The 24,199-nt window shown below is 54.8% G+C and overlaps 10 protein-coding genes across 10 annotated transcripts; 4 read left to right on the forward strand and 6 right to left on the reverse strand.

Annotated features, from left to right (window-relative positions):
- The first annotated feature begins 76 nt into the window (after positions 1 to 76).
- IWZ02DRAFT_114208 (uncharacterized protein) lies at positions 77 to 2,468 on the forward strand. Its single transcript, XM_066761412.1, has 4 exons — positions 77 to 325; positions 420 to 794; positions 856 to 1,088; positions 1,153 to 2,468. The coding sequence occupies exons 1-4, from the start codon at positions 290 to 292 to the stop codon at positions 2,306 to 2,308; spliced, it is 1,800 nt and encodes a 599-aa protein (XP_066618350.1). The 5' UTR covers positions 77 to 289; the 3' UTR covers positions 2,309 to 2,468.
- Positions 2,469 to 2,874: 406 nt separating this feature from the next.
- IWZ02DRAFT_464249 (nucleophile aminohydrolase) lies at positions 2,875 to 4,216 on the reverse strand. The gene is made up of 4 exons (XM_066768387.1): positions 4,054 to 4,216; positions 3,845 to 4,002; positions 3,534 to 3,783; positions 2,875 to 3,470 (listed from the first exon to the last, which is right to left on the reverse strand). Coding segments are annotated over exons 1-4 (612 nt in total). The 5' UTR covers positions 4,056 to 4,216; the 3' UTR covers positions 2,875 to 3,268.
- Positions 4,217 to 4,332: 116 nt separating this feature from the next.
- IWZ02DRAFT_114238 (WD40-repeat-containing domain protein) lies at positions 4,333 to 6,080 on the forward strand. The gene has a single exon (XM_066761413.1). The coding sequence runs from the start codon at positions 4,405 to 4,407 to the stop codon at positions 6,046 to 6,048; it is 1,644 nt and encodes a 547-aa protein (XP_066618352.1). The 5' UTR covers positions 4,333 to 4,404; the 3' UTR covers positions 6,049 to 6,080.
- Positions 6,081 to 7,686, reverse strand: IWZ02DRAFT_114244 (geranylgeranyl transferase-like protein type i beta subunit). The gene is made up of 4 exons (XM_066761414.1): positions 6,936 to 7,686; positions 6,833 to 6,878; positions 6,466 to 6,776; positions 6,081 to 6,409 (listed from the first exon to the last, which is right to left on the reverse strand). The coding sequence occupies exons 1-4, from the start codon at positions 7,542 to 7,544 to the stop codon at positions 6,113 to 6,115; spliced, it is 1,263 nt and encodes a 420-aa protein (XP_066618353.1). The 5' UTR covers positions 7,545 to 7,686; the 3' UTR covers positions 6,081 to 6,112.
- A 351-nt stretch (positions 7,687 to 8,037) lies between these two features.
- Positions 8,038 to 11,000, forward strand: IWZ02DRAFT_437263 (Rho-GTPase-activating protein 8; the record flags this gene model as incomplete). The annotated part of the gene is made up of 6 exons (XM_066766600.1): positions 8,038 to 8,083; positions 8,143 to 8,324; positions 8,387 to 9,548; positions 9,597 to 9,692; positions 9,748 to 9,933; positions 9,985 to 11,000. 6 exons carry the CDS (start codon positions 8,038 to 8,040, stop codon positions 10,998 to 11,000), a joined length of 2,688 nt encoding a protein of 895 aa, XP_066618354.1.
- Positions 11,001 to 12,572: 1,572 nt separating this feature from the next.
- On the reverse strand, positions 12,573 to 13,749 carry IWZ02DRAFT_114284 (uncharacterized protein). Its single transcript, XM_066761415.1, has 2 exons — positions 13,574 to 13,749; positions 12,573 to 13,476 (listed from the first exon to the last, which is right to left on the reverse strand). Exon 2 carries the CDS (start codon positions 13,384 to 13,386, stop codon positions 12,673 to 12,675), a length of 714 nt encoding a protein of 237 aa, XP_066618355.1. The 5' UTR covers positions 13,387 to 13,476; positions 13,574 to 13,749; the 3' UTR covers positions 12,573 to 12,672.
- A 2,542-nt stretch (positions 13,750 to 16,291) lies between these two features.
- IWZ02DRAFT_485578 (N-acetyltransferase B complex non catalytic subunit-domain-containing protein) lies at positions 16,292 to 19,364 on the reverse strand. Its single transcript, XM_066769226.1, has 4 exons — positions 18,818 to 19,364; positions 18,250 to 18,764; positions 17,185 to 18,197; positions 16,292 to 17,133 (listed from the first exon to the last, which is right to left on the reverse strand). The coding sequence occupies exons 1-4, from the start codon at positions 19,202 to 19,204 to the stop codon at positions 16,310 to 16,312; spliced, it is 2,739 nt and encodes a 912-aa protein (XP_066618356.1). The 5' UTR covers positions 19,205 to 19,364; the 3' UTR covers positions 16,292 to 16,309.
- On the reverse strand, positions 19,365 to 20,476 carry IWZ02DRAFT_464259 (cytochrome c oxidase-like protein). The gene is made up of 4 exons (XM_066768388.1): positions 20,254 to 20,476; positions 20,068 to 20,175; positions 19,941 to 19,968; positions 19,365 to 19,853 (listed from the first exon to the last, which is right to left on the reverse strand). Exons 1-4 carry the CDS (start codon positions 20,313 to 20,315, stop codon positions 19,821 to 19,823), a joined length of 231 nt encoding a protein of 76 aa, XP_066618357.1. The 5' UTR covers positions 20,316 to 20,476; the 3' UTR covers positions 19,365 to 19,820.
- Positions 20,477 to 21,004: 528 nt separating this feature from the next.
- IWZ02DRAFT_114393 (uncharacterized protein) lies at positions 21,005 to 21,817 on the reverse strand. The gene has a single exon (XM_066761416.1). It carries the CDS (start codon positions 21,722 to 21,724, stop codon positions 21,113 to 21,115), a length of 612 nt encoding a protein of 203 aa, XP_066618358.1. The 5' UTR covers positions 21,725 to 21,817; the 3' UTR covers positions 21,005 to 21,112.
- A 230-nt stretch (positions 21,818 to 22,047) lies between these two features.
- On the forward strand, positions 22,048 to 23,318 carry IWZ02DRAFT_494693 (uncharacterized protein; the record flags this gene model as incomplete). Its single annotated transcript, XM_066770049.1, has 3 exons — positions 22,048 to 22,397; positions 22,454 to 22,820; positions 22,872 to 23,318. The coding sequence occupies 3 exons, from the start codon at positions 22,048 to 22,050 to the stop codon at positions 23,316 to 23,318; spliced, it is 1,164 nt and encodes a 387-aa protein (XP_066618359.1).
- Positions 23,319 to 24,199: the final 881 nt, after the last annotated feature.

The following is a 24,199-nucleotide window of genomic DNA, read 5'->3' on the forward strand; positions in this document are numbered from 1 at the left end:
GATATCGCAGATCGACGCAGGGTTTCCGCGACTAGCGGCGGACCTACACGCGCGCATCGTCGACAGCGTCGCCATTCAGCGCTTGCATCCCGTCTGAGTACCAGTCCATTTCGAGACGCGCGCACTGGTCAAATATCCTCAAACGCACTCTCTATCTATTCGCAACTGGCAACATACTGACCACAGGCCATGGAAAACGAGATCCTGCCCTGAGAACAGCAGCGCTATCACCGATCTTGCGCGCAGCACAACAGGTACCGGGTTGCTTTGACGCTCTTTGACAGCCGTCATGGGAAGAGATGCATTCTTAACCAGACTCGTGCTGGTGGGTATTACGCACGCCATGGACCATCCGCTTCACTCGCTTGGCTCCCTGAACCCCGGCGCTTCTTTGATATCTGATACTAAATGTTGTCCAGGGTCGTTCAGCATATGGGCCCCCCGAACGCTTCCCGGAGGGCAGCATCGTGGTCGGACCAGACACCAGGACATCTCAAGTGCCACATGAGAGAGTCCAGATGTACGACGAACATGGCCATCCAGTAAATCCGGAAGCACGTGCCCTGGGTCGAGCTCTCAGGGATGCCCAAAACGACGTTCTCGCTGCAATTGGAGTTGTGGAGCGCAAGCGAGTCCATATTTCGACTGGCGCTTCGATCCCCGCCCAGAAAGACCCCAGCGTCGTCAGAAGAGTCGAGGCAGAAAACCTCAGTGGCACAGTGATTGCAATCATTGGCACACTTGCTCGTTACACCTGCATGTGGTGGGCTAGTGCGCTCCAAGACCGCATCTTAGTAAGAACTCGACCAATGAACATCCAACCAAGGTCAATTATACTGACTTGAATCCTGGTAGACATTCGACTATGATCCCGATTTGCCCTTTGTCCAGCTCGTCAGGGACCAGTACCATGTTCCTGGATTCTTCACTGCTGGTCTACCCGCTCAGCTCATGTCCATGATCACAAACGACGGCGACTTATGGGCATCTCTGGCCATATCCACGGTTGATGAATCAGTTTTACATTCTGACTTGTCGAGAAAAGAACGGTTGCGGATTCAGAGATGGAAGCCCCTGGTCCAGGGAATGTGAGTCGGTCCTCCTTCAAAGCCGTTCTCAGATCCAAGTCGTGGCTGACCAGATCAACCACAGACTTTCAATTGCAGTCGAACTGGCTTTCTCGCCCATTATTCTCCATGCAGCTTATCAACGACTTCTACTTGTTCCAGCATCTCAGCTCCTGCCAACCCGTCAAGCATTCAACCCTAGTACGCCTCTTTTGCGCCAGCAAATGTCGTTGTTGGTCTATGACTTATCAGTTCCAAATATCATTGGACTCGTTCGAGAGCTCGCCACGTCGCCAGCCGTCATGATCGTTGCATGGCGCCATTCTATTATGCGTATGCAACGCCTGATGTATGAGTCGGTGGAGAAGGGGGTATTAGTGCCCGATAATCCAGACATATACACGATAGGCGAGGTTTCTGAGCGGTGGATATATCAGGATGTGAATTCCAATCAGTGGAAGGGAGCACAGGAGCACAGTTGGTTCAACAGGCTCTTTTCCTTCCTCGATTGGACCTGGTCCACAGACTCCTCTGTTGGATCATCTAGCATCCAGCCTCCAAATAACGATACATCCAGCTCCGATGAAGCTGAACAACAAGCAACCGTTGGAGACAGTGCACCTACAAGTGATGCTGTCGATGCTGAATATCGTTCACGCGCCGAATCTCCGGCCGAAACGGCCGTGCAACAGCAAGGCAACGCAACCGTGAGGATAGCCTCACGAGACGAAAACACTGGGGTTGTAAGCATCGAAATTGCGCTCCCAGAAGTGGTCGAAGAAGCTCCACAGCAAGAGATTGACACTGGCAATCAGTCGGGCAACGAGCAAGACCGAGATTCAGGAAGGGCTTTATACAATGGGAACAGACGCGGCCAACGACGAAGGCATCGGGTCACGCAGCTTGCGGAGGAGCCAGCCGAGATGCTGGGATCGTGGATCAATTTCACGCTCTCAGACTGGGTGCTCCTCCCAGCCAAAGCCATAGGCCTGCGGATGATGGCACGCGGGTTGCTGCAGGTATTGTCGCCAGGAAGTCGGACGACCCCACGCGTATTTCCATGCTGGCCGTCGCGATCAGATTTCACAGGCGACGGGCTTCACAGGCTGGGTGTGTACGCGGGCAGAATCGGGCTGTGCTGCGCGATAGAAGTCGTCTTGGGACTTGGCCTATGGGGATGCGAGTGTCTTGCCGTGACGACAATCGGGCGGAGGCATTTTCAATGGGGTCGGTCACGCTAGAAATTAACTAAAGGTACAAGATACGGAAATGTGTCCCATCAATCGACACCCCCAACCCATCGCCGTCAATTAAGACGACCCAACGAGGAGGGAGCTTCCTATCCAGGAGCATTCATCTCCAGAGCCCCGTCACACAAGGTGACTGGCAACACTCCCGCCGTGGAGTAGTCAGGGCGGTGGTCGTGGCTGGCTCTGTTGTTTTTTGATCAAAGAAAGAAAAAGAGGTTGAGATGCAGGAGCAAGCGAAGTTTTTATTGTCGTCGTCGACCGAGGTACTGCCGACGGGGACAAAGATGTTCCGGAGCCATGCTCTTTTGGGATGGTAGCTGCCATGGACTGCATACACTCTCTTTCTAAATGCAAATTGACTAGATTGGGGCGGGAGAAGATGCTGTTAATTTGGCGTGGCCAGGGTGTGTGGAAAACCAGCTCCCGTGGTATCACAGCTTTCCTTACGAGTCCTTGCTTGTCTTGGGCAACCCCTCGTGCCACGCGACCTTTGTGTCTCCGTTTACTTGCATCAAAATCATATCTTGTTGCCGCGTCTGACGCTCAGACTACAGCTTGTCTGCATCTCCCCTTAAAGTTGCTTTGCTTGACATCACAGCATTACTTGCAAACGTCATTGACAAGACCTGGAGACATCGGCGAACGGGTAAAGACTGCGAATGGAGCATTCAACTGTGCTAGTAAACGACGCCAAGATTTGTACTCGTTGAAGATTCAGCAATCCCATGGACTCCGAATTGAGCGTTTCACTTTTATCTCGAGGCTGAAATATCACCCCGTCTCGTGCACGGTAGGCGTGAGCCAGCTCCAGAGACCTCGTCTACTGGAAATGCTAGCAGTGGAGCAGGGAATTGTATTTTTCGAGTTGCATTGGTAAGCACGTTCTGAACGCCATTGATGCACATCATCTTCATTATCATAGTTTGACTGCACCTCAACCCCTGGACCGCCTTACGCGGGCTTGACATTGGATTCGTCGTTGAACTCCACTTCCTGTATGCCCTCTTTCGAGATGACCTTCACCGCCAGGCCCTTGAAGTCGATGGGCAACCTTCTCTTGAGTTCATCAGAGCACATGCGCAGGATCTTCATGCCTTGGTCGAGCGAGATGTCGGGATGGTGGTGCTTGTCGAGGATGGAGAGACAGTAGTACCTATTGATTCGTTGTCAACTTGTGTCCCAACACAGGGTTGTTTGGATTGATATGATGACGTACTGTGCGTAGCCATGTGCCGCATACGGGACCGGAGCTAGCGAGGCAAGGTAATCACACCAGTAGAGAGTGGGCTTGTCTGAGATGGGATCCATGCCTCCGAGCAGCAAGTTGACGGTGTACGGTCTCCGCGATCTCAGGGCACTAGCGAGTTCAGTCCGCACGAAGCTGGCAACCGCTGATGGGCTGAGGTCGCTTTCGTTGCGCATGGTGTAGAGTTGGATGTTGGCTTGAATGTACTCGGCAAACTGGACTACAGCACAGGTTATCCCGTCAGTATCGTCTTCTCCACCGGAAGCCTTCAACGGACTTACCAGTGTCTCCTGCCTCACCAGAGAATGCCATCAGGGTGTGCTTGTTCAGGATTCGGGTCTTGTCGTCGGTGGCCTTGAGGATGCTCGCGCCGCGCATGGCAGCTTTCGAGGCGGCGATGATGGTGAAGTTCTTGCCCGTGATTCCGAGTAAAACCTCCCTTCAGCTGGTCAGCGACGCGCCGGGATGAGATGAGCCTGTGAACTCTTACATGATTGCTGTTGGTGTGGAGTGTCGAGGTGAAAGTCAAAGATGGGAGAGGTCAGATGTAAGCTTCGGAGCGGACTGCAGAGGCCAGGCAAAAATGACGCTCGGAAAAGGCAGAACAGAGGTGATGTGGACGGCGGTTTGATGGTGGACGAGCTGTGGTGATGATGGAAGCTGGAGCTGCCTGCCGTTCGCCGGGCTGGAGCTTCGTCGGCGACACGGAGCTTGGACTCGCCGACGGAGAAAGTCTTGGCGCGAATTCTCGAAATTATTTCGCAAACATCGACCAACGATCACTGCTCGAGAAGCTTGACCACGCCAGCGTTCGCGGAGCTGCGCCCGACACTATTTCGACATGTCCTCCTTCTTCACTGCTCCAGCGTCCCAAAAGAAAAGAAAGAGGACTGGTCCCGCCGCCACAGCACCCGAAAAACGAAGCAGAAAACGCAGAGAAGACTCAATCTCGAGCGGCGAGTCCGACGACGACAATCGCCCCGAAGCTGAGGAATACGAGAGCGATGGATCGTCAGACGCAGAGAATGAGACAGCGGCCGAGCGCCGTCTGCGCCTGGCGGAGCGGTATCTCGAAAACATCAAGGAGGAGGTGGACGAGGCCGGCTTCGACGCCGCAGAGATTGACCGCGACCTCATAGCAGAGAGGCTCAAGGAAGATGTCGCCGAAGGCAAGGGAAAGGTCTATCGTCGCATCGCAACGACCCTCGATTTCGATTCTGCGACCAAAAATCTGTTTCGATCCGACAACTTAGCCACTACCGCCGTTGCGACTTGCGCCCCTTATGCCTACACTGCTACGAAGGACATGTGCCTCATCAAATGGCAAATACAAAGCCCGCCTAACTCCAAAGCCGATCACCCCTCAAACCTCACACCTCGTCGGCGTCCCACCCAACTCGCCTATACTAAGGGAAACAAGAGATATGGAAACGATCCGAAATACCAACATCATACCGCCCCAATTCTGTGTGTTGCCGCCTCCGCCGACGGGAAATTCGTCGCTACAGGCGGAGCAGATCGCAGACTTATCATCTGGAACGCCAAAGATCTCTCGCCCTTGAAAGTCTTTACACACCACCGGGACGCGGTCAATGCTCTGGCATTTCGAAGGAACACGAATCAGCTGTTCAGTGCAAGCAGCGATCGCACAATCAAGGTGTGGAGCCTGGACGAGCTGGCGTACGTCGACACACTGTTCGGGCACCAGGATTCGGTGGTGGACATTGGGGCATTGGCGCAAGAGCGCTGTGTCAGCGTCGGTTCACGAGACCGGACAGCAAGATTGTGGAAGGTGGTCGAGGAAAGTCAATTAGTCTTTCGCGGCGGCGGAAGCAGCGAGAAACGAATTGCCAAAGGACAATCAGGGGCTCATGCTGAGGGGAGCATTGACAAGATTGCCATGGTGGACGAGGACACCTTTGTGACGGGGAGTGATAACGGCTCGATATCACTTTGGTCTGTCCACAAGAAGAAGCCTGTCTTTACACTGCCGTTGGCGCATGGGTTGGATCCGCCCATGAAGCCAGAAGAGGTTCATGCAGACGCAGAAACCAATGAAGCATGGATTCCGCCACAGATCCCGAGGTGGATCACGGCGTTGGCGACGATACCCTACACGGATGTCATTTTGAGTGGAAGCTGGGATGGCTGGGTCAGGGCCTGGAAGGTTAGCGATGACGGGAAAAGACTGGAAGCAATCGGCACAATTGGCGCGACAGGGAGTTCCAGAGCAACCACGGAAGAGAGCGACGGATGCCAACAGGCCGAGGAAAACGTGCGCGGAGTCATCAACGACCTATCTATTTTCGAGAGGGGTGATCGGGGCAGAGACGGCGTATGCGTCGTCGCGGCAGTCGGCAAAGAGATGAAGTTTGGTCGTTGGAAACAACACCCGGGCAAGAATGCCGCCGTTGTTTTTGAAGTGAGCAAAAAGGCTGGAGATGGAGTCAATGGCGACCAACAGGGCGCAGAGGAGGCGGATTAGGGCACTGAAAGAAAGCCCTGAGGTCACTTTTCTTTCCAATTGCATTTCCAGCATTCCCGGCGAGCTAGCCGCTGCAACTGGTTTCTATATTGATTGGGTTGGTCGTGCTCCTCGTGATCTTTTGCCGCCACTGAAGGGATTCGAGGAACTTGCAGGCGTCTTCGCTGATGCAAGCCATGGCGTTGATTGGCTTCACATCTGGATCCCGAAGCAAGGCTAAAGATGCTAGACCAAGGTAGGAATGGTAAATGTCAGGCGGATCCCCAGGCATCTTACCAAAGCCACCGACCACGTGCTGGGTCTTTTCCAGTAGGTAACGGCGCATGGCACCCTCTGATGTGAGGTGGAGTTGATCCAGCATCTACAAACCATTAGCACGTCAGGTACAGCAGTCGACAAGGCTGAAGCTGATCCTACCGCTAACGAAGCCCCTACCCACCAAGCATAGCAGGTGTCAGCAATCTTGTTACACCTGCCATTGAAGCCGGCCCATGGCAGCTCAAGGTGGGAGGAGAGGTCTTCAAGCTCCTTGCTGCTAGGATAGCTCTGAAGCTTGATGGAGGAGGGAGCAATCGGTCCATCCTCGCCATCGAACGAGTCGTCTTCGTCGACCCTGGCCGTCTGCCGTGCCACAAGCCAGCGGACAGTTAATTCGGGATCGGCAAGAGTCTGGTTCGGGAGGTGGCCGAGGAGAGCTAGTGCGCCGATTGCACAGTAAGTGAAGCCGGCTGAGACATGCATCAGCTCAGACTGTCAACGGTGTAGGGAAAAATGTAGCGCGTACCATGAGCTTCGTGAAAGGGGGCCTCAGATATCCCGCCATCGTATGTCTGCAGGGCATCGGTGAGCTTTCAAGGAGGCCGAAGCTGCGTTCGAGCGGAACCTACTTCGGACTGCCGTATGCAGCGCACAAGCCCTTGGACATTGATGTCGCGCACGCCCTCAACTGCGCCTTCGGCGTCGCCGCGCAGTATCCACCGCACGCCGGCCGCACAGTAGCCGAATCGCGGGTCTTGACCACCTTCTATATGCCCACCCTCGCCCATGGTCTCTCCAAAGCTGCCATCGGCCCTCTGCATCTTGGGAAGCCATTCAAGGCACTGGCGGCGCTTGACCCGCTCTAGGTCGTCACCCAGAATGACCAGGGCCGACAGAGCAAAAAAGGTTGCGGGCACATTAGCGGGATCCCAGCATTCGTTGTCTGCATTCCTGCTAGAGCCTAGGTTGGTGGCAGGCGAGCCACGGAAGCCACCGTCTGGATGCTGGTTGTGATACAGCCAGTCTATATATCCGGCGCGCTCTGCGGGCGTCATGAAGTCGTCGAGGACGCGCAGCAGGTCCAGAGCGGAGATGATGAAAAAGGCCAGGGTCATGCGATTACAGTCATTGGAGGTGTAAAAGTGCGGGAGAAAGGTTTTGAGGCAGCGCTTCCAGTAGGTCAAGTGCTTGGGGACGTTGAGGCTGGCATCGGAAGGGGGGTCGGAGCCGGGAGACATGGCGAGGGCGGCGGTTGGAGGAGGGCGGCGAGTAGAAGAGGCCCAACTCTGGATAAGGATTCATGTATCGAGCTGTGGCAGCGGAGTGGTGGCCGTGGCTGTGGGGAGGTGGTGTAGTGTACATATTTATGGAACCGCGTCTGAGCGGAGAGAACGGACGCAAGGCAGCACCACAGTGTGCCTGACTGACATGGCTCGCAAAGTTTCCGCAGGCGTAGGTAGCGTCGTCCACTGACAGACGAGAGGGATTCGGTCCCTTGTTTCTTCTTCCCGCTGCAACAACCCCTAACTTAAACATACATACCTTGTCTGCTGCTGCTGCTGCTCGCCTTCCAGCTCCCTCTTGTCGCTCGCCAGTCCGCCCTCCTCACCACCACCGCCTCCACCGCCTCCACCTCCTCCACCTCCTCCCCCGACTCCGGCTCCACTGCTCTCTGATCCCTTCTCCTTTGCTCGATCCCTGCACCCTCTTCGCTGCGGACGCCAGCCCTCCATGTCTGGCTTCGCAAACTCCTTCTGGTCTGGCGACTATGCCGGAGGTGCGTCGCGCTCCTCGCCTGTTTCACCACGCCCATACTCACTCTAGCGAAATTTCTAGGCCTGGGCGTCCTCTTCGGCAAGCTCCAGCAGGGCGTCCAAGAGAATGAGCAGGTCCTCACCATAGCTCGCATGCGCGCCGACGCCGAGGAAACGTACGCCGGCAAGCTCGCAGAAATCGGCCCCGTCACCGACCGCTTCCAAGGAGGCTTTTCTCGCGATGACGGCGCCAGTGTGCGCAAGGTCTGAAGCGTCCACTCGGTCCACCTCAAGCCTCGTATTCTTCGGCGCTAACTCCTATGCAGGCATACGAAGGTGTGCGCAGTGAAATGGACCAGGCTTCCCAGAGCCACAGGAAAATTGCATCAAACATCAGGGAGCTGGTCATAAATCCCTTCGGCCGCTGGTGCGAGGCGCATGCTGGACGCGTCCAAAACTCCCAAGACGACCTCCAGGCGCGCATCAAGCTCCACGACAAGCAGGCCGAGGCTGTGAGGAAGTTCCGGTCGCAGTACTACAACAAGTGCCGTTTGGTGGAAGATTTGGAGGAGGAGGACAAGCTCGCGTTTCAAGATCCCCGGAGCGAGACGGTTCAAAGTCCCAAGAAAATTCCGACTCTCAAGCTCTCGGAGCCAGATGAGGAGGAGGATGAACCGGTCGAGATCGGCGATGAGGTCTACCAACCCGATCAAGTGAAGAAGATACTCACCCACATGCTCGAGAACATCAAGCTTGGCGAACACAAGCTCCCCATCATCGGAACATACCAAAATGTCGCTTCGGGTTCCGACATTACCGAATATATCCAAAAGCACATGGGGGCCACCAGCGTGAGCTATGCCGAGAGGATCGGCCAGGATCTGCTCAACAACGGATTTCTGAGGCACATTGGCGCCGTCGGCAACACGTTCGCCAACAGCTCAAAGATGCAATACCAGTTCCGTCCCAGAGTCTTCAAGTTGACCGGGGTGCCGGAGAAAAAGAAGGAATTGGAAAGGGTTTCCTCTGTCATGTCCAACGAGAGCGGAAACCTAGCCGCCGATTCTCCCTCGAGCGCCATGGGCGAGTACCTTGCCGGATGGAACCCGCTCAACAACCAAAGGCCGAACGAGACTCCCTCGGAAAAGCTTCGCCGTGAAGCGCGCGAGGCCGACGACCGTTACAAGGCTGCGGTCAAGAAGTTGGACTTCTTGCGCTGCAACTTGGAGGAGGCCATTATGGAGCATCTCAAGTTCATGGAGCGCTGTGAGCTGGACCGCCTCAAGGCTATCAAGGCTGTCATTCTGGATCTCTCCGGCGCCATCAGCAATGTGATTCCCGCGCTTCAAAGTACTGTGGATAACATGATGCTGTTCCAGGAGACCATCCAGCCTCTCGGAGATTTGCGCTACCTCTTGGAGAATTACCGTACTGGCCATTTCGTACCCAGAGTACTTACGTACGAAAACTACTACAACAATGTGGACGGTAAGACAATGAAGAGCTGAAGAATTCAGTATGCTGATCGGTGACTAGAACAAACGTTTGGCGTGGACATTGAGGCGAGGGCGAGATCCGACAGGAAACGCGTGCCCATTGTTGTCACCACGATTCTCACTTTTCTTGATAACCGTAAGCAGCTCAAACAAAGTGAGACTGGTTGAGGCCCCATTGCTAATATTCGCAGACTATCCTGATCTCGAGGGAGACGAAGCGCGTCGTGGCATTTGGCTGGTTGACGTTCCTCTTGCAGCCACCCACAAGCTTCGTGCCGAGATCAACACCGGCAAGCCCATTCCCCATGAAGTTCTCGAGCAGTATGAGATACCCATTGTCGCCAGCGTTTTGAAATTGTACCTTCTAGAGCTACCTGGTAAGCTGGCCTTGACGTCTGTGGGGTGTACACTAGACTAACTTTTGCTAGATTCGCTCGTCTCTTCCCACGTTTATGAAATTATCAAGACCATCTACAGCACGACCGCACCAGCAACGAGCGAGGACGCTCGCATCTCCGTCATCCAATCGACTTTGGGCCAATTGCGTCTGGCTAATATCGCTACGCTTGATGCCATTGTCACCCACTTCGTTCGTCTGATTGAGCTCACTTCGGCGGACGAGCCCTACGTCGCCACTCTTGCCAATACGTTGGCTCCATGCATCTTGCGTCCACGCCAGGAGAATTCGCTCACCATGAACGAGCGCTACAGCTATCGCCTCATTCGCGACCTCTTGGCCCACAAAGATGCCATTTTTGGAGAACTGAAGCGTGCGTCGGCCCTGGCACACAGCAACTCCGGAGCGTCGAGGCCGCGGGCGATCAGCACCGATGAGAGCAACCGCCGTCTGGCTATGGAGGAGCGGGCTAGGGCTATTGCCAACCGGAGCCGCGCTTCAAGCCCTGCCCCAAGTCCGAGAGCACATCACCGGCGCGATCGAAGTTCAGCAGCAGAAACGCGATTCCCAATCGCTCCCAGCCAAGCCAGTCCGACTGAGCGTCGTAGGACCCAAACGAGAGATTCTCTTGACGTCCCAGGCAGCGCCGAGAGTTCGCCCGTCCTCAATGACGGCGTCGCTTCAAAGCCGCAGCCAGCGCCAATCGCAACAACGAACGGCACTCCCACGTCCACTGCCAGTTCCAATTCGAATCGCGACAGCACGTCCACCACAGTCTCCATCCCCAACCGCGACTCGATCACCTCGGATGCCTCCTCCACGCCTACCAGTGCGACTGTCGAGAAGCGTAATTCCTTCGGCCGCTCTTCGATCGCCTCCGCCAGCAGGTTTCCCCGAGGAAAGACTGGAGCCTTGGCAAGACAAAGCCTGATCAGCAACAAGCGTGACAGTGTGGGCAGCTTGCGCGGTGATGAAGCGGAGGCGCCGACGCCTGTGGAGGAGAAGCCCAGGGGTGTTGAGTTGGTTGACAAGCCTATGGATGATTAAGGAGAAGGAGTGGACTTGTGAGCTAATGAGGGTCGTTCGTTGTGCATGAATACCAGATTTGTTCTCTCGTTGGTTGGGTAGGTCGGCTGGCACATACATGCAGTGATGACAGGAGGAAAATGATACACATGGAACGGTGTGCAATTTCTCCGTATGACGGACGCATGGACAGGAAGATGGATCGAACAGATGGATGCGCCCATGACAGCAGCGATGACTAGATGACTAGTATAGGACAGACAGACAGACAGATGGCGTCGCTTCTGTTCGTTGGTTGATCAGGCATCTTTTCATATCACTCTTCTACTACTTTTTTCTTCTCCTCGTCTTTGTCCAGTTACCCGAACCACATCGGATGGACGGCATTTCGTGTACAATTTACTTTACTTATATGTCCCTCGACTTCACCTTCCCCACGTATGCCATTGCGTGCCTTTTCGGCGCACATGGCAACAAATTGATGAGATATTTATTTTGACTAGGCGGGCGGGATGAAGGAACGGATCGTTGTGCTCTGATGTAGACTAATAAGAGCTCTTTTTGAAATCTCACTCTACACACTGAAAGCTATGGCTGACTAGAGCAACGAGTCTTTACCCTACTCTGCGCTTCAATGTTCAAGGACTTCGTGACTGTGTACTCAATCAGCTTTCCCAGTCGAAGCATTGGTTGAGACCATGACTTGCAAATCTGCATGGAAGCCCTGTCGCATACAGCAGTTGGGAAAGAGGCACTCCGAAAGTCCCAGTGTAAGGTCACCGGAGAGCGCTCACTTCTCAGGAGTTAGAGGTATGGGAAGCATTCGAGCATGCTGTCGCGATAACTATGGGGAGCATTCAATCACCTTGGGACTAGGAGAGGCGAAGCATCCAAGTTTCACGGGCAAAATTGAAAATGTCACTCCACCACCCTATAGAGACAGTAGAGACGTAGCAGGCATTCATCTACTCATGTCCAACAGAATGCGGAGATAGACTTAGGAAGCATTCATCCGCCAGCCTCCACAGAATGCAGTGGCGTGCAGACTTCACACTCAATCCGCTTGGAGAGCACCATGCCAAATCTAAAGCACACACAAACATTGATACATCGGTGCATGAGCCGGAAGAGAGCAGACTTTGATTTGTAGGTACCGCTAATTTCCCGGCGAATTTCCTGAACTGGAGCACTTTTCGCCATCCGAACCGCCGTTGCTTCAATCATGATGAGAGAAGGAAGCAGAAAGAAAAGCACGCCGTGTAACCCGCATATTTTGGAGAAAAGCAAATGTGAAGTCGACGGGCCTTAACCGACCGCATGGAGACCCGTGTACCCCGTGTATGGTAGGGGGAAAAAGCAAAGGTGACTAGAAGGTCACCGACCACGCGGAAAAGAAATCCGTTTACCCCGTGTGTTGTAGAGACAAGCAAAGGTGGTTGGAAGACCACCGACCCCGATCGAATGGGGAAAAGGCAAGCCTTATACCCCATCATCTGTAGGGAAGAAAAGCAAAGGTCATGAGAAGCCGGCCGAATATGACCGCATGGAAAAGAGCAATCCGCATGTTCCGTCAGTCGTAAAGCAAAAAAGCAGATGTGAACTGAAAGCCGCCGACCATGTCCGAGTAGAAAAGAGGAGGGTTCCGAGCAGACGTCATGACGCCTCGAATGCTCCTTCCGATCAGTTATCGCTTTTAGTTCTTGTTTCCGCCGCCGTGGTGATGGTTCTTGGCCTGAATCTGGACACCGTCATCGCCGGCTTCGCCGTCCTCGTTCTTGTTAGCGCCTGAGAACTCTCCCTTCTTGCCGTCGAGATTGCTCAGGGCGCTACTGGTGGCATTGTCGACGTGCGCGTCGCCGCCGACGGAGACTTCCTTCAGCCGCTGCGTAAACCTAGAGCCGGCGCGTGTCTTCTTCTTCTTGACGGTATCTTCCTCATCGCTCAGGTAGTAGATGCCGTCAGGGTCGTCATCAGGGTACTTGTTGGCAGGGACGGGGCGAGGCTTAAGCATGACACCCGGGTTCATTGGATCCTCGACGATACGGGGCGACGATGCCGACGAGTCGGTGGTGTCCCACTCGGAGGGACCGGCAGAAGCGCCATCGACGTTGTCGTGGGTGTGGGTGTCCATTTTGTCAGTGAAGACGTCGTCCGGCTGCTTGTCGTTCTCGCTGGGGCTGGCGGTTAGAGACGAGTCAGCGTCAGAGGGCTGCTCAGAGGTGTCGGACTGGTTGTCTTCAGCGTCGGTGGATCCTTGATTCTTTGGGTTGACTGGGGACTCCTTCCACTGCAAAGCTTTGGTTATTTTCCAGGGAAGAGAAGCCGTGGATAGTAAGTTGACAAGAGGAAAAAGGTGGAGTGGGTTGCAAGGCGTGATTTTCGGCGCTTGTGGAAGAGGGTAGAACATATGACGCGGCAGAAGAACTTACCAAGGTACCCAGCGCCTTCTGCTGGCGAGCGAATTTCAGGTGCTTGACCGAGTCACGATTCTCGCGGACTATGTGCGGTAGCATGTTAGCCTGAGGCATCCTAACCAAGCCAGTACGTCGTCCTTCGGCATCCTCGTCTTGTTAACCTCTCAACCTTGCACTTACAGAACGTGAACATGAGCTGCTGGGTGGACATGGGCTTGTTTCCCTTTCCCTTCGCCTTCAGAGCAGCCTTCGTCTTCGGAGCAGCCTTCTTGACGCCAGCTGCGAATTTCACCTTCTTCTCGACACTGTCTGTTGCCTGTCGAGATTTCAGCGCCGATTTGGAAGGACTGATAGCATTGCGTTCCGTAATGCGACGGTCCTGAGCTAGCTTCTCCTCGACACTCAACACAGGAGGTGTAGAAGGGGTTGCGGGCCTGGCCCTGGTGCCCATCAACCTCTTTTTTGGAGGTGGGGGGCTTACGGGATGACCACCAAGCGCGCGCAGACCGGGACGGCCACGGCCACGTCCGAGCGGTTCGGGGCTCGAGGCAGCCTCTGGAATAGCGGGTTCAGCCGTCGTGGATTCGGTACTCTGGTCATTCTTGCCTGTTGAAGTATTAGTCCCTTGCTGGAATTGTCCTTTTCAAGTGGAGAAAAAAGGAAGAGAGCTGACTCACGGGGCCTTCCCCTCTTTCTAACACCAGCGGAGCCACCAGAGACAGGAGCGGGAATTTTCGCCTCCGGAGCATTGGACGAGCCTGCAAGGAGGTCAATTGAGCGTCGCGAAAGCCATGAAAGAGCTAGGAGGTTGAGGGATATGGCTTACCACTGTGCGTGCTGCGACGAGTCGTGCCAGCTGTCTGAGGAGTAAGCAAAAGCCGAACGCTCCTCAGTCGAGGCTGGGGAAACAAAAAGAATGAGATAACAAGAGAGAGTAGACTCACCGGGCCTTCCCCTCTTGCTCACAAGTGCGTAGCTACGGCGAACAGGACGGCTAGACGTCGTCCTCGTAGCATCGGGCAAGTCTGAAATAAAGTCAGTCGACAGAAGAGGCGAAAGAGCTTGGGTTCAAAGGATGTGGCTTACCATCGCGCGTGATATAGGCCCTGGTGGCTATCAGACAGGTTAGCAAGCTGATTGCTTCACGCTCGAGGATGAATAGGCGCGACAACGAGCAAGGTTTGGAGCGACAGAGCAAAGGATGCAGGGAGACGACTTACGCGTGTAGTCGACGGACGGGAGCTTACGGAGCTCTGCTTTCCTGTCAGCTCATGGTGTATGCTCATCATCAAGTCGCAGCATACTCATGATTGCTCTGTGGATTGTCTGTCAACTCAGAACAACGGTAATGGTTGACTTGCGGTGTTTGGGTGTAGGTTCCGGGAAAACGGGGCTGGGCTTTGGTGAGTTATGGGGTCGTAACGCGAACGAGAGCGCCGTGACGCCCTAGCTTCTTGATAAGTCGTCGCCTCAAGTTCACTACACATCTGAACGAAAGCGTGGACCGACTTGCGCCATTGTCTGCATTAGCCCCGTTTTCTTCCTGTCAAGCAAACGGGGGCATGCGTAAGACAGAAGCCCAAAGAACAACCACCGCGAGAACGACCGCTGCGGGAACAACCGCTTCGGGAACGCCCATTACGAGAAGAACCGCTTCAAGAAGAACCATTGCGAGAAGGACCCACTGCGAGAAGAAGCACTGCGAGACCGACCACTGCAAGAACGACCACTGCGAGAAGAACCGCTGCGAACTAGGGAGCATTCACCCGAGGACAACAACAGTTCGAATCTCTAACATTTGGACCAATAGGAGAAGTCCGCCGAGTCCCAAGCTCTTCTCTGCTTCGCTAACTTCAAAGATGCGTGGATGCTGACCTTAGGGGCAGGCCAACGCGCACCTCTCAAGCACCCTTGCTGCATCCCTCATCCACGGCCACCAAGGAAAGCAGCCAGGACAAAGAACCTGCAGAGAACGGAAGGGCAATGGCAGAAAACGACACAGGGGCTCTTTTGGACAAATGGACACGATGCCTACCTTACCTCTCAAAAAATGCACCGACGCCGCGGGGCAACGATTCAAAGGGAGACCTTCTGCTCAAGATGACTATGACATGAATGGACAAGCAAAGAAGCTGGAGCATTTTGTTCGCCCAAGGCGGCAGCTGCCCTGGTGGGAAACCTATTCCAGGGGGCGTTCCTCACGGACACGGAAGAGGCGAAGTCGGTCTGGAAAGAGCGCCGACGATACCACATTACCTCGACACGAACCCGATGAGTGCTGGCGAGAACGGCGCAGGTTGACTTACAATAGCTATCCATTTCGGCGTGAAACCAGAAATGGCGCCGAGAAAAGATGGAAAGGCCTTCTGTGAGACCCTTCCCGCGGGTCGGAAGGACGAGCAGGCGAAGTGCAATAGATTTTCGCGCAAGACGGGGATGTTCGGGATCGGAGTCCACAGAGATTGTATTCCCCGTGGGTCTCTGTGAATTGGCGTGCTGCGTGAACCGGCCAGCCAGCCAGCTTTAGGAATACCGTACTCCGCCTTATCGACGTTTGCCCCGACCGTCCCCGACGTGATGAAAGAGGTTGGATACAACCAGGTAGCATCTTCAAGTGGAGATTTTCGGCAGCGGGAGCAGTCATAGGGTTGGCATCGTCGTCCTTGGTCCACTCTCCGTTACGACTATTTCAGGTAACAAAGACTTGCCCTGTGGAAATTGCGCATATTCAAATCAAAAGGGAGGCCGGAGACCATTGATTCGGGTCTTCCATTACTTACTTCACCCGCAATGCTCAAGTGGAGCGCCAGCCTTCCCACCCATAGTCTATTTTCCAAATCACCATTTTTTCAGATATCGAATGAACTAGCTCTTTTCGTCGCCCCCCCCCCCCCCCCCCCCCCAAGCCACGTGTCTCTAACTGAGCTTTGCGCTTAAAAACCCGTCCAAGGAGTCGTGAGCGCCATTGATGGCGATATCTAGCACGCGATCAGCTAGACCCTGCCATTCATCACCGAGCTTCTCGGCCAGAAGTGCGCCCGTGTCGCCACTGGAGATGTGCGTGGCAAGGTCCTGGTGTGCGCCATCGCTGAGCCTATTCTTCCAGTCGAATGCCCTTTGTCTTACTTGGCCGAATACTTGTTGTGTGGCAGCCTTCAGGAGCGAGAGCTCCTTGACTGGGATGTTGCGCTGCCAGGGCTGATGTTTGAGCTTTTGCAGACGAGTCGCCGTGTCACAAAGGCGCGACGTGGCCTGCAGCAATTCGATTGAGAGGAAAAGGGGTTGGATGTGATTGACAAAGGGGATAAAGCCCTTGGGTTTGTCCTTGATCGAGATGTCTTGGAGTGTCGTGGCGAGGGATTGCCCCGAAAGCCAGGACTGGAGGACTTCAATGTCGGTCAGCGTTGATTCGAGATCCTTGCCGAAAAGAATTTTGCTGGCGAGAGTGCGCAGCTTTTCCCAACCGGGAATGAGCGAACGCTCGGCCGATGTGAGTTGGGCGAGGTCTTCTTCGCTCGGACTGTTGACAATGCCCTCAAGCTTTTCGATTTTCAGGCGTTGGTTTTCAGGGGCCGAGATTACGGCGCAAGTATCGTCAATGAGGAGATGCAGCGCGAGCCAGTACTTGCCGGGCAGAGGTCCAGTCGCCAGAAAGTCATCGAAGCGGGGCGATTGGGAGTGTTCGTAACTCCACATGCGCTTGGTATCACGGTTGTCCTCTAGAGACTCCACGTCGTCGTCTAAGAGACAATATTAGCATGTTGGATGCCCAGTGTAGACTGGAAACTTACCAAGCAACTCCATAGACGAGTCCGAAACGGGCTCGCCTCGCACCCTTTCAATCCTCCGGCGCTCAAGAACCCAAATCTTGTTGTTCAAGCTTTTCGTCAACGCCTTCTTGAGCTCAGCAATCTCCAGCAACCTGTCATACTGCAGAGTGTCCATGTCTGCGCCAATGAAGGCTTGCAGAGTGTTGGTGATTTTCTGACATGTCTGCAGAATCCTGTCGAGCGATGTTTTGGGATCCACCCAGCTTGCAGCTCCATTTTTTGAGCGATAATGGAACGGATGGATTACTGAGATTCTCGTAAACATGAGATGTGCGAGAGTCTCCATTAGAATTTCTTTGATCCTGAGGCCCTCCCACGCACTCATACTTTCGCGGAAGTTGCCAATGTATGACAGAAGACGAGAGTGGAAAAGCTGCGCCTTGCGACTGTCTCCACAAGCATGCAGAAGCTTCGACGTGACTGCCAAAGCCTGGAGAAGGTAGACTTGTGACGATTCAAGGTGGTAAAGACGGACAAGCGCCATGGCCGCCAGGGCACACGCGTCTTCGAATGCGAAATCGTCTTTGCCTGCAGCCTGGCTCTGGAGGTCCACGGCGGCCTTCAGTACCTCTTCCAACCTCTCCTTGGAAGGAGTGTTGCCCTTGGAAACACGAAGAAGATAGTCGGCCTTGATCGTGTTTGCCTTGGTCCGCAGTTTGCGAGCTTCAGCTTTGCTGTCTGTGCCATCTTCTGGCTGTGACTGCTCGGCTGCATACTGATGACAGAAGTCCAGAAACTTGGCTTGATGATCCTCGTTCAGATCCTCAACGTATGGGCTTATGTCCTCGAAGCAAATTTGCTCCTTGGAAAATACGGTCCAATACGTAGAAATATTCTCAAACTTTTCGGCCTGGCTTTGGGCACTCACGCCGACCTTGGGCAACAGCCGAACCCGAAGAGTCACCTCATTGTGTTGGTCATGTATGGAGTCGACCATGCTCGTCAAGGACTGCTTGGCCGTGGCATCCGACGCACTGGAAATTGTTAGATCATATCCGCCAAGCAATCGAAAACAGCAGCACATACCCCTTGAGAAGTTCTCGGTAAGCCAGGTGAAGCCCTCTCCACAGCGAGTAGTCATGAAGCCAGAGAGTATACGAGGTCTTGGAAGCTTCGTCAGGCTTGTGTGTTTGCTGCAGAGATGCCGAACAAAAGTCCCAGAGCTCTTGCCACATTCCAGCCGCCTCCAGAACCTTGAGCTTGATTCTGACGAAACCCAGATCACAGACCACAAGGGGCGAGAAGATTCCCACTTTCGGATGGTCGAGTATCTCCAGGACTTCCTTGTAGAGCTTTTGCTTTGAGTAGATCTGCAGGAGGAGGCGAAGTTCTCGGCGCGTGGTAACAGCGTCCGCTGACTTGTCTCCCGCCATTGACTTGTCAATCGCCATCTTGAGGGTCCTCTTGGCAAGCATGCTCATCAGGGTGGCCGTCTTGGGGTCTTTGGCCTGCAGCGTCTCGGCAGCGAGTTGCTGGACCGCTGGGACCGCGAAACAATACCACTCATTCTTTGGATTCTTGTTCTTCAAAGTGACGATTGCCTAAAGTGAGGATGTTAGATTATGCAAATAGCATCCTAACAGGAGATACGTACGAGTTGAGCGTCGTCCCAAGCGTCGACGGCCGCGGCCGACTCAAACCACGTGATGAGAATGTCGTCGGATCCCGTGGCCTTGAATGCATTCTGCCACAGCTTGTTTCTTCTGGGCCCTGTCCCCGGCTTCTCGCATAACCGCAAGTAGATGGCACGCAGCAATTCAACATCGATGATGGCGGGCTGCGAGTCACACAGAGCCTCTAGCTGCTGGAAAGCCTCGTCATCACGGCCAAACTTGAGGTAGACGGCGGCCTTCCAGAAAAGCAGATAGGGGTCCTTGGGCTTCTTTTGCAGCTTCTTTTCGCAATCCTTGAGGGCCTGCTTGATATTTGATCCGGAGTAATGGACCTTGTCGTTGATGGCGTGCACGCTCAAAGAGGCCATGGCAGAGTTTCGAGCCAAGCAGCGTCACGGCGGGCCGCACCAGCCGAGGGCAAGGAGGTTTGCGCGATCGACTCAAGGGACTATCAACAAGGAGCACAGGACGGCAAAGAGTGGATATGGCTGGAATGGGCTCCAGAACTAGGGCCTAGCTCGAGGATGAGGTTGGGTACGGGGAACGGAACATGAACCAGCAGATTCAGGTTGCGTTAGCGAAGAAATCCCGAGACTGTGGGTCGTCACTTCTTTACAGCATCCACGCGCGCCTTTGCCGTCTTTGCTACGTGCACAGTACCCTTATCTGATGCACTTGTAGCCTGGCTCAAGCACTCGTCTGTCCCCAGAAACACCAGGTTACGTGTAGGGATGCGCGTCAGATGGGCCTGTGCCGTCCATGTTGCCCTCCAGCTGATCTGCCCAGGTGTTGCTGATCATCCACTTGTCACCCACATGGCGCCTCCCATTGGCATTTGCAAGGATATCTCTCCTACATGTAGATGAAGCAAGGACCAGTTGCTGTGCATGTGCGCCTCCAAACCCTCGTGCAGCAGTGTTTTCCCATCAACTTTGAACGCCAGCCAATCGTTTCGCAATTATTCAACATCCAAGACCGTGGCGTCTATCCCGACCTGGACTTTTTCCGAGCCTCCATCTGTATGCGGGAAATGTCTCAGCCCAAGTGCGCTATCCGGGGAACTTTCCGCGCGATTGTCACTGTCGTCGAGGGAAGGTCACGTACCCATTGCTTTTTGCAATCGCGGTAGGCCCTAGAGTTCAGATTGCTATCAGTACCGAATCACAGCGCGCGGTATGCGATTGACGCAGCTGCGCGCCAGTGCAAAGATTGGGAACCCAGGGCAACGTACTGGAAGTAGTCGGAGCAGAGGTCGCGATCACCGCCGTTGCGATGGAGACATCTGATACTGCGCGACGCGGCCTCCTGGCACGGGTCGTAGTATTCGCTGAGAGATTTGCTGTGGGTTGTGGCGGCGGCGTCAGTACCGTAGGCTTGCGGTGAGCGGTCGGGGACAGACAGGGAGAGGATGGCGTACTTGTTGAATTTGGCGGCCGTCTTCTCGGTCCAAGGGTTGTCGTTGTCCCCGTCGCCGGCCATGATTGAGGTCGAGATTCTGACGCGATGGTTGATGTCAACATGAACTCCTACAGGTGCCTACCTACTTCGAGAGGCCCGCAGGTTGGGCGGGCGGTGGACAGCGGCAGAAGCAGCGGCAATGGCCCGTGCAGGGCAGCGTTAGGGTTGGTTCCCGGACATGTTGGCAGCCGAGGGAGGCCTGACTAAGCGACCAAAGCAACTTGAGGCTTCTCCCGCTGCGTCTGATGTCTGATGCAGCCTGAGTGGACCATACCTAGACGATCTTGCTTCCTTCGAGGGGTAAGCCTGCTCACGTCCGTCTTGTGCTCCTTGTGGTCAACCATTTGTTTCCAGACTCACACCGGTCATTTTCAAGCCCTTCGTCACTGTCATGGGCACGCGACTCTATTGCTAAGAAAGTTTCAGAGAGAAATCGAGGGATGCATTGCAATCGCGCTGGCTGGCTGGCTGGCTGGCTGGCTGCCCGACCGCCTGCAAAGCCGATGGTGACCGTTGCCGGATCTAGTGCTCCGTCGCGGGGAGCCAAAAGGAACCGCTGGCTGCCTCCTCTCATGCTGCAGCCGGGCAGACTCCAAGCCATCAATCACCGTCACTCATTGACGCATCGGACGACACCTAGCGTCCTTCTTCTTCGACACTGTTCGTTGTGTACCGACTTCGCAAGGGCCGCGACCGTGGCTGGCAGGGGCATGCTTTGGCACCAGCCCAATGTCGTGCAGCTCCATCATCATCAGGGCCTCTTCCCGATTTGGATAACATTTCCATCTCTAGTCCACGACTGCTTTTGCGACGCTCCGTCATGCCCTCGCAGTCCTAGCCCTCCACACCCGCCGTCGCCAGCCTCCACTTTTGCGTAGTCCATGAGACTGGGGTTCGCCCTTTTCCTTGACTAACGCCTTGCCCTCCGCCATGCTTGTTCGAGGCCCTCGGTGCTGCTGCTTGACGTGGGCCGTCGTCGGCCTTCCTGGAATAGAAGTCAGTTCCCTCGCAGGGACATGGCGTCTTGGTGCTGCCCAGGGCCACTTCTTCGGTGCCATGGCAGCAGGGAAATTCACTCCAAGCCCGTTATCCTGCCCCGGTCCACGCCTCCCTCCACGCCGTCCATGCTCCGCGATAACGTATCCGTGATAACGCACATGCCAATTGCGCCCCGTGGTACCAGCGCGATACAATGGGAAGCTCTGCGAATGTGCTTCATCATTTGGCGACCCAAGATAGTACTCCATCCATTGAGGTCGATCTCTTGTTGCAATCGCCGTTTGCAAGGAGGAATCCTGAGTCGCGCCTGGATTCTCGCCGCCAGGGCCAGCACATGCCTGTCGTCTTCTTCCAGGCTGTGATCGATTCTCTTCATGAAGCCCAGATGGATATAAAGTCACTTCGCGTCGTCCATATGCTACCATCAGCATCTCATCTCACTTCGATCAAGAACAAGAGTCTTTGAGCTCGCCTTACCCACGCCACCTCCATCCTAGAGGCTGTTCACCTCGTGTTGCAACCCCTCGAGCCTCTTGACATACCCCCCTTCTTGGTGTTGAGCCCGCCACCCTATCCGACTTCAGCTCTTGCACAGACTGCAAATCCAGGTAGGTGATGACTCGGCAAATCCTTGCTAGCCTCAGCATGGACATGCGGCCGTGTCCGCTCCCCCATGCTCTTGCTTCGACGGATTTCCGCTCTTGACTCGAGCCATGGTGGCCATGGTGTTGACGTGGATCTTGCAGAAACAAAAATGGCCGCCGTAGCAACGCAGTCCATCTCCCTCCCTCCCCGACCCAACTTGAAGCCCATCATCAAGAATGTGGCCGCCGAGAGAACCCCTGAGCAAAAGATCATGGGTTTAGATTTCCAGCCAGAAAAGCACTTGTCCTACAAGGAAAAGGCCGAGGTCATCATGATGAAGGACATCGGATACCCTGAAGACCGCGGTGTTTCTCCTGTCGCAGTGTCCAAGCCGTTCCCGCTCTTTTCCCAGGAAGCCGTCCAAGAGATGAGAAGCGAAATCTTCCAAAGGGAGGTCACGGAGAACTGCAGCTGCAGCAGCAACATCGCCGCCTGCCAGCTCAGGGGCTACGTTCCCAAGTAAGTATCGTCTCGGCTTGTTTATACCAACTCTTTCTAATGGAAATTTTTTTCAGGTATGCTCCCTTCACCTACGACGCCTGGACTCACCCTGAAACCCTCAAAATCATCTCCGACGTTGCTGGAGTCGAACTCGAGCCCGTCATGGATCTCGAGATAGCCCACATCAACCTCTCTGTCAAGTCTGAGGAGCAAAGCAAGAAGGAGCTTGATGTCATCAACAAGCAGAAGCGTTTCTACGCTGACGACGAGGGCATCGCCGGCTGCCCCTGGGAAGACGATAAGCCTGTCGTTGGCTGGCATACCGACAGCTACCCCTTTGTCTGCGTCCTCATGCTCAGCGACTGTACCGACATGGTTGGAGGCGAGACCGCTCTGCGAACCGCTACCGGCGATGTGATGAAGGTTCGCGGACCGTCCATGGTAAGTCGCTTCAAGCCGGCGCATGGTACAACGAGCTAACAGTATGGCCAGGGTTGTGCTGCTATTCTGCAGGGCCGCTACATCACCCACCAAGCCCTCCGGGCTCTCGGTGCCCAGGAGCGCATCACGGCCGTCACATCGTTCCGTCCCCGGAACCCTTTCCAACGCGATGACAGCGTCCTCAGCACGGTCCGCCCGATTTCAGACCTCTCGGTCCTCTATCGGGGATTCGCAGAGTACCGACTGGCAATGGTCGAAGAGCGGGTCCGAGCCCAACTTAAGGAGGTCCGCGAGAGGCATCGGACGGCCAAGAAGTTTGACACCAAGAGCTTCAAGCGATTCCTGGGCGAGCAGATTGCCTTCCTCCAGCACATGCAAAATGAGATTGTGCAGGATGAAGATGTCCAGTTCGGCTTCGTCGAGGAGATAGACTACCCAGACGTCAAGGTCGGTGCGGACGAGGAGGATCCAGCCAGCAAGCGGCTCCGTACCGAGTAGGTGCGTCTTAGCTGGAACTCTCAGCTGCTCGCCAGGGCCTTTTTGCATCTTCAAGGCACGCAGCTTGTAATTTTTTGATGAGTCACGCAGCGTTTCGGTATTTTGCGGCATTCGAGATTGCAGATTTTGTGAGGATATTTTGGCCGGTCATTTTGTCGCGCCTGGCATGAGTTGCATCGGGCTCGAGAAAGAGAAGGTTTGTTGCGCTGGTGCTTCTTCCGTTCTGTCGCTTTGGCGCTGCTTTGGCGTTTGGTCGCTTTTGGGGGGGGGGGGGGGTCTCCTTGCATCCTCCACAAGCAGAACACTCTTAGATAGCATGATAATCACCAACTGAATCAAAGTTCTGACTGTAGAAAAATGATCTCGAGGGGAAATTGGTGGCAGCAGAGTTGATTCCTGAGACGACTGCGTACTCGGCTCGAACAAGCTGCATTTGCACAACTTCTCTCAAAGCTCCAACGCCCTAGCTCTTTCCAAATCCGGTGGCAAATGATTTCGAATAGAAAGGGAATTGAGGGTGAGTTGGAACATACGTGTTCTGGCAAACGCCATGGTGCATCGAAAGGCGGGGCGACCAAGTCCAGGTCATGATTGAAAGTGGGCGAGAGCGTCAACGGAGGCAGATTGTTTGCCGACAGAGTCCGACAGGCTGGCGCGGCTATGCAAGGTGATGATCCGAAAAAGGTGGGTTTGAAGGAAACGCAACGAGAGAGACGAGCAGTTTCAAGATGGTCCGACGGACGGACATGTCATGGTGAAGCGCGAGGTGGGCGACGGGGAGGCTTCATGAGCGGATAGACGAGTGGAGCGAAGAGGATGGGGGAAAAGAGGGGAGCGGCGGATAGAAAAGAGGGCGAGTAAGTGGTTCGTCGATCGACATG

This window comes from Phyllosticta citriasiana (genome assembly GCF_038021145.1).
Source record: "Phyllosticta citriasiana strain CBS 120426 chromosome Unknown IWZ02scaffold_18, whole genome shotgun sequence".
Lineage (NCBI taxonomy): Eukaryota > Fungi > Ascomycota > Dothideomycetes > Botryosphaeriales > Phyllostictaceae > Phyllosticta > Phyllosticta citriasiana.

Excerpts from the sequence above, each read along its gene's own strand:
- IWZ02DRAFT_114208 (XM_066761412.1), top strand. The coding sequence starts at position 290 with ATGGGAAGAGATGCATTCTTAACCAGACTCGTGCTG. Across the intron at positions 326-419 it reads TCTTAACCAGACTCGTGCTG|GGTCGTTCAGCATATGGGCC; the intron begins GTGGGTATTACG and ends AATGTTGTCCAG. Across the intron at positions 1,089-1,152 it reads AAGCCCCTGGTCCAGGGAAT|ACTTTCAATTGCAGTCGAAC; the intron begins GTGAGTCGGTCC and ends GATCAACCACAG.
- IWZ02DRAFT_464249 (XM_066768387.1), bottom strand. Across the intron at positions 3,784-3,844 it reads TGGTGAGGCAGGAGACACTG|TCCAGTTTGCCGAGTACATT; the intron begins GTAAGTCCGTTG and ends CCTGTGCTGTAG. Across the intron at positions 3,471-3,533 it reads GCGGCACATGGCTACGCACA|GTACTACTGTCTCTCCATCC; the intron begins GTACGTCATCAT and ends ACGAATCAATAG.
- IWZ02DRAFT_114238 (XM_066761413.1), top strand. The coding sequence starts at position 4,405 with ATGTCCTCCTTCTTCACTGCTCCAGCGTCCCAAAAGAAAAGAAAGAGG.
- IWZ02DRAFT_114244 (XM_066761414.1), bottom strand. The coding sequence starts at position 7,544 with ATGTCTCCCGGCTCCGACCCCCCTTCCGATGCCAGCCTCAACGTCCCC. Across the intron at positions 6,777-6,832 it reads CCCCTTTCACGAAGCTCATG|CCGGCTTCACTTACTGTGCA; the intron begins GTACGCGCTACA and ends TGCATGTCTCAG. Across the intron at positions 6,410-6,465 it reads GGGTAGGGGCTTCGTTAGCG|ATGCTGGATCAACTCCACCT; the intron begins GTAGGATCAGCT and ends AATGGTTTGTAG.
- IWZ02DRAFT_114284 (XM_066761415.1), bottom strand. The coding sequence starts at position 13,386 with ATGTTCTACCCTCTTCCACAAGCGCCGAAAATCACGCCTTGCAACCCA.
- IWZ02DRAFT_485578 (XM_066769226.1), bottom strand. The coding sequence starts at position 19,204 with ATGGCCTCTTTGAGCGTGCACGCCATCAACGACAAGGTCCATTACTCC. Across the intron at positions 18,198-18,249 it reads TACCGAGAACTTCTCAAGGG|TGCGTCGGATGCCACGGCCA; the intron begins GTATGTGCTGCT and ends AACAATTTCCAG. Across the intron at positions 17,134-17,184 it reads CTCGTCTATGGAGTTGCTTG|ACGACGACGTGGAGTCTCTA; the intron begins GTAAGTTTCCAG and ends ATTGTCTCTTAG.
- IWZ02DRAFT_464259 (XM_066768388.1), bottom strand. The coding sequence starts at position 20,315 with ATGGCCGGCGACGGGGACAACGACAACCCTTGGACCGAGAAGACGGCC. Across the intron at positions 20,176-20,253 it reads ACGGCCGCCAAATTCAACAA|CAAATCTCTCAGCGAATACT; the intron begins GTACGCCATCCT and ends CACAACCCACAG. Across the intron at positions 19,969-20,067 it reads CTCTGCTCCGACTACTTCCA|GGCCTACCGCGATTGCAAAA; the intron begins GTACGTTGCCCT and ends TCTGAACTCTAG.
- IWZ02DRAFT_114393 (XM_066761416.1), bottom strand. The coding sequence starts at position 21,724 with ATGCTGATGGTAGCATATGGACGACGCGAAGTGACTTTATATCCATCT.